The sequence below is a fragment of the Condylostylus longicornis genome, unplaced genomic scaffold (genome assembly GCF_029603195.1).
Source record: "Condylostylus longicornis isolate FDR11 unplaced genomic scaffold, ASM2960319v2 ptg000044l, whole genome shotgun sequence".
NCBI classification, from domain to species: domain Eukaryota; kingdom Metazoa; phylum Arthropoda; class Insecta; order Diptera; family Dolichopodidae; genus Condylostylus; species Condylostylus longicornis.
Window position 1 is genome coordinate 6194976 of NW_026578013.1, and position 17244 is coordinate 6212219.

The 17244-nt window shown below is 24.6% G+C and overlaps 1 protein-coding gene across 11 annotated transcripts in view; it reads right to left on the reverse strand.

Annotated features, from left to right (window-relative positions):
- Positions 1 to 17244, reverse strand: part of LOC129610344 (anaphase-promoting complex subunit cdh1-like) — a 141572-nt gene that overhangs the window by 44712 nt on the left and 79616 nt on the right. Inside the window, exon 4 of one of the 11 annotated variants that reach the window (XM_055522900.1) lies at positions 1792 to 3268. The exons of the other annotated variants lie outside the window; for them this stretch is intronic. Within the exon in view, the coding sequence (XP_055378875.1) occupies positions 3265 to 3268 (4 nt within the window). The 3' untranslated portion in view covers positions 1792 to 3264. Of the gene's footprint in view, positions 1 to 1791; positions 3269 to 17244 lie in introns of those variants that run through there. 11 annotated transcript variants of the gene reach the window in all.

Genomic DNA, 17244 nt, shown 5'->3' on the forward strand with positions numbered 1-17244 from the left:
CCACATTCACACTATTTTGCAGTAAATGCAATTGAAAAACACGAAATTTTAAAGAGCCAGCAAAATCAGTATTACACCTGTATTGAATTAAAACCATATATTGTTATTCTCAGTTTTTTTCTTAGCTGGTTTGTTACTCTAAACTTAAAAAAATCTGTTTTTTTTTTGTGGTTACGTCACTCTGTTTCTGAGCCCCTTATATGTATTGAGTAGAAGTTTGATTCTGTGTGATTTTTTTGAGTGAGTATTAGAAACATAAGAATTGAGAGTATCAGAATAAAAAATGTATTTGCATGAGTATAAAAGCATAAGATGTCAGTACTTTTTAAATTCAGGCCCATAAAAGTTGAGTGTTTGAAGCAAATACTTGAATATTTGAGAATTTAAATTGGACTCATAAAATAATTGCTTAATTAAGAGAAAGAACGAATAAAAAAATAAACTTATTTATTATTTTTTCCAAATAAATCTTAAATATTGCAGATATTTTTTTAATAATTTTCGAATGTATTCTGAATACCGAATGTTACCACAATAGGCATGTAGGGTACATGCTATAATCAGCTAGCTAATATTCTTGAATAATTACAAATTTCTTATGAAAAGAAGTTTTAAACTACAATCCCAAGTATGTACTTGTAAGTATGAGTGCTAATTTACATATAAGCAATTTTAGAGCATTCATGATAATTGTTTTTCCACAAAATGTTATGTAATTTGTTTTAAAAAAAAAGTATTTTAAGTAAAATATTTGAAATTTTTACATAAGATTAAAATCTTTTTTTACATTTCACTTTACCGCTAAAACTTAACTTCTGCATTAGTTAGACATATTACGCGACAATTACTCTAAATTATAAATTAAACTTAATAAATGGAAAAATAAATAAAAACCAGCCCAATGGGTGTTAATAATAAAAAAAATAAAAAAAAAAAAAAACATTTTATTTTACAAATGTTTTTTCAACTTTTTCATTTAATTATGGAAATCTCAATTTTCTCACATAAACTAAATAGTAATTTTAATCATGCATTATGCATCGTGTATAACTCCATACAAAATTACATTATAGCTCTTATATGTACATTAATATTACAAACTGGATCTTAAGCCAATTGGTTATTCTAAAACCATCTCTTCCTAATATGTCTGTTTATACAATATACTGTGCTACAAAATAAGTTTTGTTCCGTAGCTTACTTAAATTGGTTAGTTGACTTGTTATTTTAAGCATAACTCTTACATAAAAAGTTAAAATATGCTATTTACTCGTACCTATACATATATCTGTTTTACATTATAAAAATATCTCACATTTTAAAATCTAGATCAAATTCAGTAGTTCACACGCGTTTTAATACCTTTATATTTTTTATTTTAAATTCATGTCTATAACCATACATACTCTAACATGTCTAATAGCATGAAAAAAGAAGCAATCTTTTCTCATGGATATCAAATTAAAAAGAATAAGAGCAAAAAAATAAGACACATTTTTTCTTCTACGATTTTATATATTTGGAACACAAGTAACAAAAGCAACAACAACAAAACATTAAATGTTACATAAATCCAAGAATATGGGGCTACATGATAAAAATGATGGATACATATAAAATATTTTAAAGAAAAATCAACTTATAGATTGCAATTGAAAACAAAAACAAGAAGAAAAAGAAAAACTGATTGAAAATTGTGAAAATGTTTTTGAAATTTTCATTTTTATACAATGGAAAATTTTGCACCCGATTAAGTAGATTATAATATTTTATTTCTTTAATTTAAAGAGAGCAAACTATTTATAGAAAATGGCGAATTACCTTTAAACTTCATTTGAATATCAAAAACAAGGTAAACATTTTTATTGAATCGATTCGAAATAAGTACAGTCGGACCTCGATAATATGAATCACCGTTTTGCAACAACTTATAAAAAAATCTTTAATTTGAGCTTTAATAAACTCGTGTTAGAAGGTTTATGTGAGAGAGAATTTGTGTTAAGAAAGGCTATGATAAAAATTAAATACAAAATATTCAGAATTGGCAAAACTACTTTATTTTACACACAATCCACTTACTGGAGTTTGCATTATAGGGATTTGCATGTATTTTAGTAAACAAATGATTTAAAATTAATATTTGAACCTAACGAAATCACGAATAATAAAAATGCATACTAGAAAACAGTAGATTCATAATATATTTCAGTGCGCAGGATCTGGTGGTCTTGGTTTTACATATTGTGAGCCCTCTATAACATGCTCAAAACCAAGTATTGTTAACCTAAACTCTGAATGATGCGGGAATTCAATAACGTATGGTAATTTTAGTCTTTCTAAATGTTTGAAATATTTTACTGTAAAATAATCGCATAGACAACGCATAATTTTGTGAATCTACTCTTGAGGGTGCATAATGAAGCTTTGTTACAAAACAATGATCTCGATTGTAAAATTATTCTCATGATAGTAAAAATTTGTTTTATCTTAATTTTTATTTTTTTCTTCTTCTGAATAAATTTCCATTTTGTATACCTACTTACATTAGAAAATCAGAAGAATGGCGTCAACAACGTTTTGATCGATCTCGGACAATTGGAAATTGTTTGCCGTTTTTTTTTTTTTATTTTACTTTTTCCTCATTTCATTGTTGAAACATATTTTGTTATTTGAAATTTACTGTGAATGTTACAAAATAATGGATAGAAAAAAAAGATACTAGGAAATCTTAAATTAACATTCAACAACGTTTTTGTAATTTTCCTCTAATTATGTCTGGAAGCACTTGGAACAATTTATTTTTCTTCATACAAAATATTTTAATTTTCTTTCTAACATAGACAATATTTTCAAAATTGTAATGCATAAAAATTATTTGTCCGAGGCACTTGTGAAGTGTTTATAACAGAGAGCTTTTTACGATGTATAGCTGTTAGCAATACGATCAACCTCCATCGACCTAGTCGACCAAGGACTAGATGGGTGGACAATATAGAAAATTACACCAGAGTTCTTAATGCCTCGAACTGAAGATCAGCGGCACAAAATAGAGACCAATGGAGACAAATTGTGAAGCAAACAAAAGCTCAACCCGAGCTGTAGAGCCACATGATGATGATAATGCATAAAAATTAGATGATTTTTCAACATAAATCAATTGTAAAAACTCAAGTTGATATTTTTAGAAAAAACAAAATTTTAAAAATTTTAAACAACTTACGGTTTTAGCCAATATTTTTGAAAAATCTTTAATAGACGTGAGACTTACCTGAAAAATAAAAAATATAAAAATTAGTAAATTTGATTAATATAAAAAACATGTACATAGGTAATAATAAAATATTTAAAATTTTTAAAAATTCTAGCTCACAGGCTAGAAATTTTAAGTTTGATATGTTGACAAGGTTATTGCGAGTTTTACTAATTTTTGTTGAAAAAATTTTATAAAATTTTTATTGTAGCTTTAATTTTAAATAACACCTAAGCTAGAGTTCTTTTATTTTGAAAATCTTTATTTGAATTTCGAGTCCGAACTCCGAACAAATATTACCATATCTAATGAGAATCAGTATCCGCTGACTATTTGTCATGTAAAACGAGGAATTGATAAGTAAAGTTTTTGTTGGAATGCCATAGTGCTTAGACATAATAACTATCTCTTCTAAAATTCTATGCAAACAATCAAATTTGGTACAAATCGCCGGAGCATTTCACGTGCCTAACAATTAATTAATTCAGTTTTAATTTTCTTAATGGATCTTCAACAATGTGCTGGGCTCTGAAAATTTTATGCTGACATATTTGAATTATCATAAATTCGTTTGCTTTAATGTCATATTTAAAAATTTGTAACAATTTTTCTTATTTAAAATATTACAGACATTAAAGTTTCGGCAAATTAAAATAAATTTTCCTTTCATTTTTTACGATTTAGTATACCTTTACAACTACTATTTGTGTGCATTATCCCATGATCTCTCCCCATCCGTATAATTTTTTATTGTACTCATGAAAATTTGTAATATTATAAAAGGAATGACCTGGCGATTTCATCTATTATCATATTTCTTTATGTTCTTGTTATACTGCCATGGCCATCAATGAATATGGATTTTTTTTTATTCTGTACCAACATTGAGAGGGAAGAAGATATTAAGGAAAACATTTTTTTTTTAAATCTTTTAGAATTCTACAATTCTAGGAAAACATTTATACTCTTTAGGTTCATTTATAAACCGACATACATACGTATGCATACAAATATTTTTTTCTGAAATAAATTACAAGTTTGTGTAATTCAAAAAATTGTGAACAAAAAAAATCTTCACACTTTTCATATCTTTTAACCTTAATGTTCTTCGTTTCTCTTGAAGTGCAATTGCATTGAAAATAAAAATCAGAAAAATTTATTAATGGAAAATTTTTTTTTTGTTTTTTGTATTTTTGTAATGAATCGAATCCTTATTGCTTTGTGACGGCAAAGATATTAAAAAGCGTCTTATATACAATAAAAAATTATTATAAAATTTTTCAATGGACAAAATATTTTTAAAGGATATTGTTAATGGTATAAGTGCATATAAACTCGCAAATATAGTAAAATTGAACTGAAATAGCAATATTAAAAGAAGAATTGCCGTCGATAGTAATTGAGTTCGAGAAAATGATTGATTTTTTTTTATTATTGCTTTTTGTTCAATCCGCTTAAGGTTGAAATAGTTGAAGATCAAAGAAGAGAAGAAAATATTGAAATATAACCTTTATAAATGACATCGGAATAACATTCACCGTTTCTATATTATAGTTTATGCCTAAAATGCAACATAACAAAATAACCATTACTATGTCTGCGATCACTTGCAAATTTGTATTAAAATTAACAAACCCAAATACAATTTATATTATGCATATACAATTTAAGCCCATGAAATTTTAATTATTTTTTTCGTACTCCACTTTAGTGCTCATGAAATCCTATTCAAAGTTCCGATATCTAATTTTTTTTTGGATGTTGGCAGTACCATTTTCTACAATAAAATTTTACTAATAAATTCACCGTCCATACCGAAATAGACGATAATTCAGTAAAGCAGATATGAGCCGAAAAAAAAAATCAAAATTTCAGCAGGCATAAAAATGAAATTTGCCCTGCCGTAAAACAGCGCAATCTGTTTGAAATACACCTGTGCGATACATTCAAGAAACATGGCTCCAGCCTAAAGTATATCAAACACATCACTCCTATTTACTTCACTTAAGATTCTATTCTTACATGACTCAGAAGTAAATAATTAAATTTTATAGTATTTAAGACTTTTTTCAATCCCAAATGTTTCCGATCCTTTAAAAAAAAAAAAAAAAAATCAATTTAAAAAAGGTTAGAGTATTTCTGATGTGTTTGCATCATTTATCATCAATATTCATGTAAGTATATATATACATACAAGTACCTGCATTTTTTTTGTATATAAGTGTGTGCGAGTATTTATTTTTAATGTAAACACATTAAAGGAGCAAAAGGAGTTCCACCTTCTTAGTTTAAAAAAAAAAAATTATTTTTATAGTTTTTATTTTTTTTTCTTTTATATTTTTTTTTTATTATTGTTAAGATCCAAACACAAAAAAAAATAAGGATGACGGCAATGATGAAAGTGTATACATAAAATAGATTAAATAATTGTAATGTCATGGTGAGAATATCCATAAGAGACTTTTATACACAAATCCATATATATATATATACATAAATATACACATAATTATTAACAAAAACAAAAATACACATAGTCATATATTTTTACTTTTAATACATCCTTAGAGTAAAAACAAAATAAAAAACAAAAGGAAAAGATAAGAAGAAAATTTTTGAGTAATAAATATGGTCAGGGTCACATATACAACTCAATTTTCTTAAAATAAGGAATTTCGTATATGTATATGAATGAAAAAAATAAAAAGAGAGAAAAAAAAACTAAATTATTTACGCATCCAAAGAACTTAACTGATATTCTCTTAAGATATTTTGTGTCTTCTTTATTATTAATACTCCAATATACATAGAAAAAAAAAATAATTATAATAAAAACAAATTAAGGCAACAAATTTTCACATAATTTGTATAGAAGAAAAAAAAATTTAATACATAACAATAACATTTCTTACCCTATAGGGGTTAATTACTTAAGTAAATTACTTCATAAATTACACGCAAAAACAAAAATGTCTTCTTAAATTTTTATGTCTTTCTTTTTGTGTTTTTGTTTCTTTTTTTATTTCATTAAATATTGTCCTTGTTGTTGTGGTATCCAGCATGATTAATTCATTTGGTATTCCAAAAATATGATGTGAGAGAAGAAAATGAACTATAATGAAAAGGTCCTGCATTAAGGTTGTCTATCTTCTGTCTTATTGTACAGATATGAATACAAGAGGGGACCAATATATTATATACATATAGGTAATTACTTCTCTTAAGTCTTTAATAAAAAAAACAAACTCAAATGGCGACAAGTTCAATTAAATATAGCCGCTGAATACATAATTGTGTAGAAATATGGGGTATACGTCTAGGAAATAATTCGTATATAGTGAATATTTTATTGATAAAATTGTTATATGAAAGAATAAAGAATACTTTCTAGATTAAAAACAAAAAAATTTTCAAAAATTTGGTTTCAAGAATTTTTATGGAAGCAATTTTAAAAATATTAATTGGATTGCAGGATTATTGTCTATATGATTAAAATGAAATATCATATATGCGCAAATTGGTGGCGGCGAAAAATTTTGTGCATTTGTTTGGCTCTGGTTGTCAGGAAACACAAATGATTTCCTGGCAACTTTTCACATAAGCCTTTTCGAAATTTAGGATCTCATATACAATTTAGAGACATGTAACGACTATAGGATAATAATGTTGGGTATTGGAAAATTACAATAATATAGGGTGTTTTTGGTGTTCTGAAAAAAAAATATTATATTAACAAAATATTAACATTGATTTAAGTTACTATAGTTGACAAATACGCTAGTAACATTCACATTTTAAAAATGCATAAGGAAAATCTTAATTAGAATGTTTGTTTCATATGTAAATTCATATTTCAAACATTAAGGCGAGTGGAATACAATAATTTTAAGAGGAACTATTCAAATATTTTAGTGTTCGTGCAATAAAAGGTGAATTAAATGTTTTATATTTTCAAAATGAAATCAATAAGTTCAGAACCCCATTGAATTAGCCATTTCTTACTTGATTCTCGAATTAATTTAATAAAACAATATGTGCTTTTTCTATTAATAAAGCCCATTTACTATATTGGAATGAAGTTGAAACAGAAATTTTCAAATTTACTGATAAATTTATTTAAAAAAAGATAAAATCATTGATGCAATAAGGTCCGAATTTGCACCCTATTTACAAATTTTTCCAAAACTAAAGTTTCCGTATGTACTTTTTTAAATTAAAGCAATTTTGCTTTCATTAAAATTTTTAAAAATAATTTACAAAATTTGCAAAACACAATCCTATATTCTTAATTCTCACAAATTTCAAAATTAAGGTAAAACACAAAAAAAAAAATTCAAGGAATTTGAGCTAGAAGAAAATTGTTTCGTGATCAAAACACAAAGAAAAAAAATTTTTTTCTCATCAATCACCTTCTTTTCCTTCTTTTATCCTTTTTATTTAAATTTCGTACTTAGTTCAATTTTTCATTAAATTTTTATTGCGATTACCATTAAATCACTCGAATTCAAGGGAATTTTCAAATTAATTCTTGATAAATTTTATCTTTTAATTCCTTTGAACTTGTTGTTGTTTAAGTTTAAAGAGATTACCGTACGTACAATAGAAATTTAGCAAAAATAAGCAAAAACCAAACCCCTCACTTACTTTAAAAAGGCAATAAAAAGAAATTTTTGTTTTCCGAATCAATTGAAGGAATCATTGGCTAATTTTAATCCAATTTAGTTTACCAGTTCTCGTTTTATTTTTTTGTTCTCCTATTCTCTTCTTCCAATTAACTACCAAAAATAAAAAGGCGAAAATAATAAAAAAAAAGAATAAGTGGCACGAAAATGTAAACTTTACTAAAAACATGCCAAAATCAGTTTTGTACTCAATTAAACTCTTGTCAAATTTTTGATGGAGAATGCGATTTTTTTTTTCATTTTTCTTACAATTTTTTTGTTTATTGTGTTTACTTATGATTTTAACTTCTTTAGCATTTTTCCAAATAATGTCTTGAAAAAAGTGCTTATTAGTTTCACTCAGTCCGTCGGTCAGTTGATTCGTTTTCAAAACTTCTACACCCTTTGAGATAGAAAGCTGAAATTTCGTCTAAAAACATATATTTTTACTAGAAACTTATTTTCGTTGAAGACAGTTTTTGCCTATCTTCCTCCTTCTAAAAGTTATAGACCCTCAAAGCTCTAAAAATGCCATTTTTTTCCTATTTATTTTAGCGAAATCAGAAAAATTTTTGTATATTCTGCAAAACACAGGAGAGTAGTTGTGAGATTCTTTTACCAAGACACAGCATAGTTTAACTTTAAAAAACCAAAATGGCCGTAAAAATTAACCGTTATCTAATTTTTTTTTTAATTTGTGATATCGTTTTCTTTTTTAGATGGCAACATGTCGAATTCTGAAATTTCAGCAGCATTTTGATAATAATAAATTGTTTATTTCGTTAAAAAAAAATTTTTCCTCCTCGAACCTCTCCCAAATTATCGGCCTTCGAAATTTGTAAAATTTTAATTTTTGACAACTTATATTTTCGAAACTGCGAGCTTTTCAAAATTTTTATAAATGCAGAAAGCTAACGATAAATTCCATACAAAAAAGATGAGGGTTTTGCATAATTCACGCAATGAACCCTTGAATTGGAGTATTATGGTAACGGATCTTTCAATTTATTTTTGTCTCATTTTGTCTCATCCTAAATTTATGCAAATTTTTCAAATATTTTGGTATAGATTATTTTTTATTGTATTTTATAAACATATATATTTTAAACATATATATAGAATTGCAGTTGCTGAAGGAAAAAGTGCTACATTATAAACCATTAGTTTGACCCAACTTTATTATTCTTTCTTCTTGGCACACATAAAATAATATGAAATTCGTACTTGGCCACCTCAACCCTCTTCATCAGAGTTAATTCGACATTGTGTTTTCTTCAATAACTTTAATTTTGTATTCCAAAAATTACATAACATTTTTAAACATTGCGAATTTCTTAACTCTATGAAAGTATATGAAAATAATACCTTTGCGTATTGTAAATGTGTTTGTGTGAATGAATTAAAAGCGATTAATAAAAATTCATCGTTTGTGTGATTGGTTTAGCTTCAAATTTAACATGCCAAAAACTAATCCAAGGAATTTTTATTTCCGACTTTAATTTTTTTTTTTTTTGTTTACAAGTTTGATTGAAAATAAAGAAGATGAGGAAAATTGGATTAAAATATCACGCAATTGTATTTTTTTTTTGTGAACAAAGAGCAAAAACAAAAGTAACTATAAGAAGACCAGTAAATAACAGGAATAGCAACTTTTTTTTTGATTATCAAAATTTAACCACCTTGTTGTGAATCTTTTAAATTGTTCAAAAAAATGTAAAAAACCATAGTTAACAATTTGAGATTTTTATAAAATTTGTGAAAAGATTCACAATTTTCAATAAGCAAATCAATACAAATATAGTAATAGCGATCCCCAAACTCCTTTGGAATTCGTCTACTAATGACTATATTGAGATGGATTTAAAATAAGAGTTGATGAAGTATACACTCTATAGATTCTCATTAAATGAGTCACTTAAATTTTAGATTATTTAGAAACATTAACCCTGTACTTCTCACCACTGTTATCGAACTGATAAAAATTGAAATGATAGTTTTCTCAATAGGTTGTTAAAATTTATTAAACGTATATTCTTAAATGGCTATTAAAGCATAAAAACTATAAGTTATTAAATTTAATTAAATAAAATTTTAAGAAAAAATTATTGCGTTTACAGATTTATAGGTTAAAAATTTTAGCAGTTGAAAGCAATTTTTATATCTCCAAGTTGTTTGGAATGTTAAAATTTTTCCATTTTATAAAAAAAATATCACTAAGGCTCTTCAATTAATAATTCTATTTTTGTATAGTCAATAATTGAGTAAACGCACATTAAAACTCGACACTTTTTTGTAGTAATTTTTGATATTAAATATCAAGGTCCGTGCCAACTAAAAAAATTTTATTGATCAACAAATTTTATATAAACTTACGTACAAATGTACGTAAAAATCAAAATGAATGTTAAAAAAAAATGTAGGCATAACTATGAAAAATTATGAGCAGAGTAGAAAAACTATGGATGGGATGACTTCGCCACTTTATTTGTTTTCTTTTTTTTTTTTTTTGTTAATGTTATACTGGGCAGAAAAAAAAAAATTTCAAACAGTTTTTTAAGTTTGCATTTTGAATTGATGCCGGCCGCTTTTGATTATTTTTTCAAATAATTTTTAATGTTTTTCTTGTTTTCTTTTTGGCATTTATCTTAGCATTATTTTTACCATTTTGGCAGACATCAGTAGTTTTCAGTTTTTTTTTTTTTGCACAATTTTAATTTTTTCGTTTTTGTGCGATAATAGAAAATGGCCGTGTACGATTCAAAATAAATAATATAAAAATTTATATCTATGTCAATGTCAATCAAATTCCAATTATGGTTAATAATTTGTACAATTAAATTAATTTTTTTATGGTAAAAAAAACAAGAAAAACAACAAAGAAAAAATTTATACATAATTTAATCTAATAATAATAAAAGTTTATAACAAAATTAATAAAAAATAATAAAAGAATTTTGATTTGAAAAAATATAAAAAATTTTATTATTAAATATTTGTGTGCGTTGTATGTATATGTATATGCAATTATAATTAAAAAATAAACAAAGGTCAACTCAACTGTAGGATTCAAATAAGTGCCAAACAATTTTCAACTCATCTGTCAAAAATTTTATTTCATAAGTAACAAAAGAAAGAATTCTCTGAAATTTATGATTGATTTTAAATGCGCATTGTTTGTTAGCACAGTTTGGGTTACAGCAAATCGATTTACTTTTCCGATTCCTCATAGATTTATGATGGGACAACAATCTGTTTTAGCAGAATCTTTGAGCTTTGTGGATATTCTCTACAAAAATGAGAAGGACCTTTCAAAATAACAAAATTATAAATTTTCTAAAAATTTATATAACTCTTGAATGGTTTAAAGTACCAAGGACAAGTAAAGCTCAAATGGATGGATCAAGCATTCTGTCTTGTAAATTCAATATAAACAATTAAATTTGCAAGAAATTTAAAATTATCTTTCATTCTGCCAAAGTGTGGAATTGTAAAGTGCTGTCAAAGAAAAAAAATGTCCTAACCATCTAGAGGATATTTTTTTGAACTACTTTTCATTATAATTTACACAATATTATTCTGATTGTTTCAACATATTTTCTTATTAATTCATCATTTAGCCGGAAAATCAAATTTATTATACCTTGAAGACAAAGTACACGAGAATGTAGTGTAAATTTAAGAGTATAATCGCTCAAAACAATTGACATCCAAATGAAATGCTCTAGCTTCCAATTTTATTTTGATTCTGAAAAATTAATTTCAGGTACGTATATAATTTAAAAAATTATAACTGGTTAGAACTGTACCTGTATAAAATAAGAATTCAGACACGGTTATCTATGTTATTATATTTCTGAATCATGATTAACGTTTAACTAATGAGTGTTAATTTTTTTTTATTTAATTTGTAATTTAATAATTAATAATATTATGTTTTTGTTAAATAAGCACTATTACAAAAAAAAAACACTCTTCTAACTAGAATTACTAACCTTCAAAAATAATATACATACGTGCGTATAATGTTTTTTATTACAATATCAGTGAATACATATAAATTAGATGAAGTCTCTATGTACATGAGAGCATTGAAATCTTTGAAATCAGCATTGACGAGTTTACAATTATTAAATAATTTTTGATTTATAAATGCAAACATAATAAAGAGAACACCCAAAATAATGAAGTATGTAAAATATAATTACATACATACATATTTTAAATTGGACCTCAACTTCGAACTCATGGAATGAATAATATAATTATTGACAATTATAAAAAGTTACTAATTATTCAAACTATTACTTTCTTTATAATTTATCATAAAGTTATTAAAATTTCATTGCAATTTCTTTCGTTTACCATAAATAAGCATTTTAAACTTTCAACTTAAAAAGCCAAGAAGAGGATTAAAAATCTTGTAATTCAAAGTGCAAATACAATCCTAGTTTTTTTACAAGTTCCAAATTCGACACTGAAATTCGAAGAAGTAAATTTATTTTTCTATTTTTAATATGGTCCCCAAAATTGATCGGTAATTCAATAAAATTTAAAAGTTACACTTTGACCCCGGGACATCCCATTTGAAAATTTTAAAATGGTTATAAAAATATTCATTTTTTATAAGGAAAAAATTTGATAAATACACGGTAGCCATTTTTAAACATTTAATTGCGTCAGGTTTCTTCATTTTAGGTATTTCAATAGAATTATAAGCAATTATTATGAAAAATGAGGTATTTACGTTCCTATGTGTGACAATAAAGTATACAGCACGTACTGTCAAAGAAATGTGTTTAATATGATTTTTAAGTTAAATGAGCAACAAATTAGTTTTGATTTTACTGTTGCAGAAAGTGGTTTGCATTTTAAAAAAAAGCAAAGTCGGATTTACAGGATTTATTAGAATAAGTTTCTTTTGAATTTTGTTATTACTTTAGTAAAAAATTTTAATTTATATTTTAGTGAAAATCATCTAATAAAATATTTAATTTTGTGGTTTCATTTTCGAAACTTTAGAAAACGTATTATGACAATCCTAGAATTTTCACAACTAAAAAAGCTGCTAAAATCAAATTTGTTGTTTTAGCAGTAGCTGCCGTTTTTCTGTTGTCTAAGTTATTTAAGTTTCAAGTTAGAAATGTGAAAGCATATTGCACTATCACAAAAACACCCTATATGTATACATGATTTTTGTTACTATTTTAAAAGAAAATTTCGGTGGAAAAATAATTTTCTTCCTGTTTCAATTTCCAATTATTAAATAAATAAATATTGCAGAAAACCAACAAAAAATTAAAAATATATATATATATATATATATATATGTACATTAAATTTTTTTACCCAATAAAATTTTTTTTTTATAAATTTAGAATCAGCGCAGATAATTATACAAAACTTTATTTTAGTAAATAAAACCACCATCTGGCTCTATACATAAAATGACATGCATACATACCTACTAAATGAATATATATACATATGCGTACATACACACATTGTGATATATGAATTGTCTGTCATATTTCAAATTTTTTTTTTTTTTGTTAAATTTTTTTAATTAAATTTTTGTTTTCTTGAATGAAATTAATGAAAGAAAACATTAATGAATTTTTTTAATTATACAAAATTAAGTAAAATATGTACAAAATAAAAACTTTTGCGTTTAAATTTATTTTTTATTTTTAAATAACAAAAAAAAAAAAAATATGTGTATACATAAACTTTTATAAATGAAACAAAACAAGAAAATAAAAATTAACAAAGTTTATTGCCACAGAAAACTTTTAAAAATAATAAACAAAAAAAAAAGAATTTTATAATGAAGAAAGAAACACATGTATTTTATTTGCATACTTATGTGCGCATACATCTGTGTTTATACGAAATATACACTCACGTACATAAGTATGTAGATAGGTAGTATACTCGTACTTTAAAAGTATATGCTAAGTATCAGACTGTTATAAAGTAGGCCATATTAAACCACTGATTATTTCCCCCGCTCTCTCTCTCTCTCTCTCTCTCTCTCTCTCTCTACCACTCTTTCTCTGTTTCTATGACTTTTCACTTTAAATAAATTACCGAAATAAATAAACAAATGTCGCAAGAAAATAAAACTTCTTAAACTTTATTTAATTAAGATGAATTTTTTATAGTGTTACCAGATTTGTTTTTAATATTTTTTAGAATTTCTTTCGGTAACAACAACATGGTATCGTTCTTAAATGCATATCTACTCAATTTTTGTGTGTAAATTGCAAAAAAAATTTAAAATATAAATTCGTTCTGAAGAAATTCAATTTTGAATTGAAGTTTTCACTAAACACAAGTGTGGGACTGTTTTTTTTCTTAAATTAAGTGAGCTACGATTTATATTGATGTAAAATACGATTTCAGCTGAATTTAATTTAACAAAATTAGCATGAAATTATGTTTTTGAATTTAAAATTTTTTGTGGTACCTGCACAACAAAATATTTAAATATATGCCAGTTTTAGAAAAACCAATAAATTTTATATTCTTTCGATTTTGTATTATGTACTAAGTATTGCCTCAATGCAATCAAATTCGGCCTAAGTACCTGCAAATTAAGACAACAGAAATATTCGATGCGATCATTAATTAAATAAAGTTTTTACAATTAAAATAATGAATTTAATGAAGAAAAATTCTGAATCAGCATTCTGCAGTCATTGTTTATCTGACCATTATAAAAGAATGAATAAGTTAATTATACTGCATAACAACTGTAATCACACAATCATACCCATATAAAGATTTTAGAGTATAACACTTTACTTAACAAAATATTTCATTTTTCTTACTTATTTTTATGAAACCGAATAAAAATAATTATGATCCTTTTTCTTTCTTATATAACATTTAAACTATGACAATTTAAAAAAAAAAATTAAATATAATTTTAAATTTAATTTCAGTGTATATACGTTTATTAAATTGTGTGTATGTTTGTATGTGTATATGGAAAACAAAAACAAAGTTTTTCAAAAGAGAAAATGAATTTTTTTTTATAGTAATTATTTGTCTTCTCATTAAAATTTTATATTAGTAAATTTTAAATTTTTTAAAAAAATATTTTCAATTATTTTGAATGGCGTTCTTAAACGTACGTACATGCATGCATCTGTATTAATGACAAAAGAATAAATACGAGTACATATAAGTACATACAGATCAAAATGTCAATTTAATAATAAAAGAAAAGAAAGTGCAATATTTATAGCAAATAAAAAGAATGAAAGAAAAATTTTTTTTAAATGAATCCTTTAAAATGCAACTGAAAATACGACTATAAAATTGGATAATTAAAAATGAAAACTTCTCAAATATCAAAAATATAAAAATAAGTTAATAAAAGAAAAGTTTTTTTTTTAAAGCAATTAAATTTAGTATAATTATTTTTCGAAGCATTTAAGTATGACATTCTATATAAAACACTTTATGTACTCCTACATAAAGCACACAATATATAAGGTAAGTGTAGCTAATACTGACAGTGGCGGTAATACTGACATATATGAGGTTTTTTATAATTATTAAGAGATTTTCTCTATACAACATATATATATATTTTTATTTCTAGATTAATTCAAATTATCGCAATACTTCCTTTTATTTAGTTTTGAAATAACTCCAAAATATTGAACATAAATCAGTTTTGTTTCCATAGACATAGCAATGGTGGGTTGAATTGGAGAATTTCTTATACTTTTTGCTTAATTTTTCCGATTTTGTTTTTATTGTTTTTTGACTTATTTGAGGGTTAAAAATATATGTATTTATATTAAATTAAATATTTTGATTATTTTTTATCTTATTTTATAAGTAATTCGGAGTAAAAACATTAAATAAATAAGAATTTTAACAAATAATTTCTGTCAGTATTAGAAACATCTAAAATTCGACCATGCTTCTATTACTGACATATGTGTCAGTAATACGTCAAAAATCCGTATTTTTATAAACTACGTCATTTTTAAAATGTTTAAATTTTTATTTTCGTATTTATTTAATTAAAATCGAATTTGAATTTTCTTTCTAATGTCCGAATTCTGACACTAAGAATTTACTACAGGTTCGGAGTATTTTACCTTTAAAAACTGGTGTCAGTAATACGATCTAAAGAGGGTCAATATTATGTACAAAATTATGTCAGTATAAAGTTTTAATTTTGATATTCATTTTAATTAATTAAAATAATTTCTTTATACTTTAAAATTGTTTAAACTATTTCAGTCAAATGAAAATCGATTACATTTGTGAAAACCTATATCTGACTATGACCTTTTTACCTTTTTAATAGTGATATTCGTCTAATAAATTGTGTATCAATATTGTATTCAATACTGTCAATAAAACAGTACAATTCGGTTTCTAAAAAGATGCTTTAAAATTACTGTAAACGTTAACATCATAACAAATATCACAACGGAAATGGTTCTCTTTAAATAAGAAAAGTAGTCCTTTTTAATAACCCAAAATGTTGTTCTAAAAATTGAGAATGGGTTGCTTTCGTTACGTACTTAATACATAAATAGTCTTTGTTAAAGCAAAAAGCAGCTTTAGAATAGGCTTATTAGCAGCTTTAGAATATATTGATCTGATTTCTTATAATTTCGTGTGATATGGTACATCATATTTTAGGTATTATTTATAAGAATACATTTGTAGCAAAACTTATAATACTTTATAAAACATTATGTAATTTCGAATTAGATTTTCATAAATATCTTTTAAAAATTTTTATTTATTCATTGTTACATATTAAGACTACTAGCAAAAGTACATTCTACAGTAATAATAAATTCAAATCAGCTGAATTTCACATATTTTTACCTTTAATTCAATAAAAAATATGTTTTTTATTTTTGTTTGAATTATATTTTTATTCATTTTTAATTTTTTTTGAAATAAGATGAAATATCCGTAGAAATCCAAATTATTATTCCATTTTTATTGAATATTATCATTTTAACCATTTTAACCATTATTCATATATAGAATATAGATTACAGCATATGAAATTACATTGTCAGTATTAGGAACACAAACTGTCAGTAATAGACACAAACATTTGCGGTTATGTCAATATTAGGAACATTTTTGCTTTTCATCTTTAATCGAAAAATTATGAATTAAAAAATATTTTGATTAAATAATTTTATAAAAAACATTATTCTCAATTATCCAAATTATTCAAAAAATCGGAAACACGATCATTTATTGTATCCCACATATAAAATATCTCACGCCAAAGTTGAATTTGTTGCGAAGTATGTCAGTAATAGGGACACTTACCTTACTTAT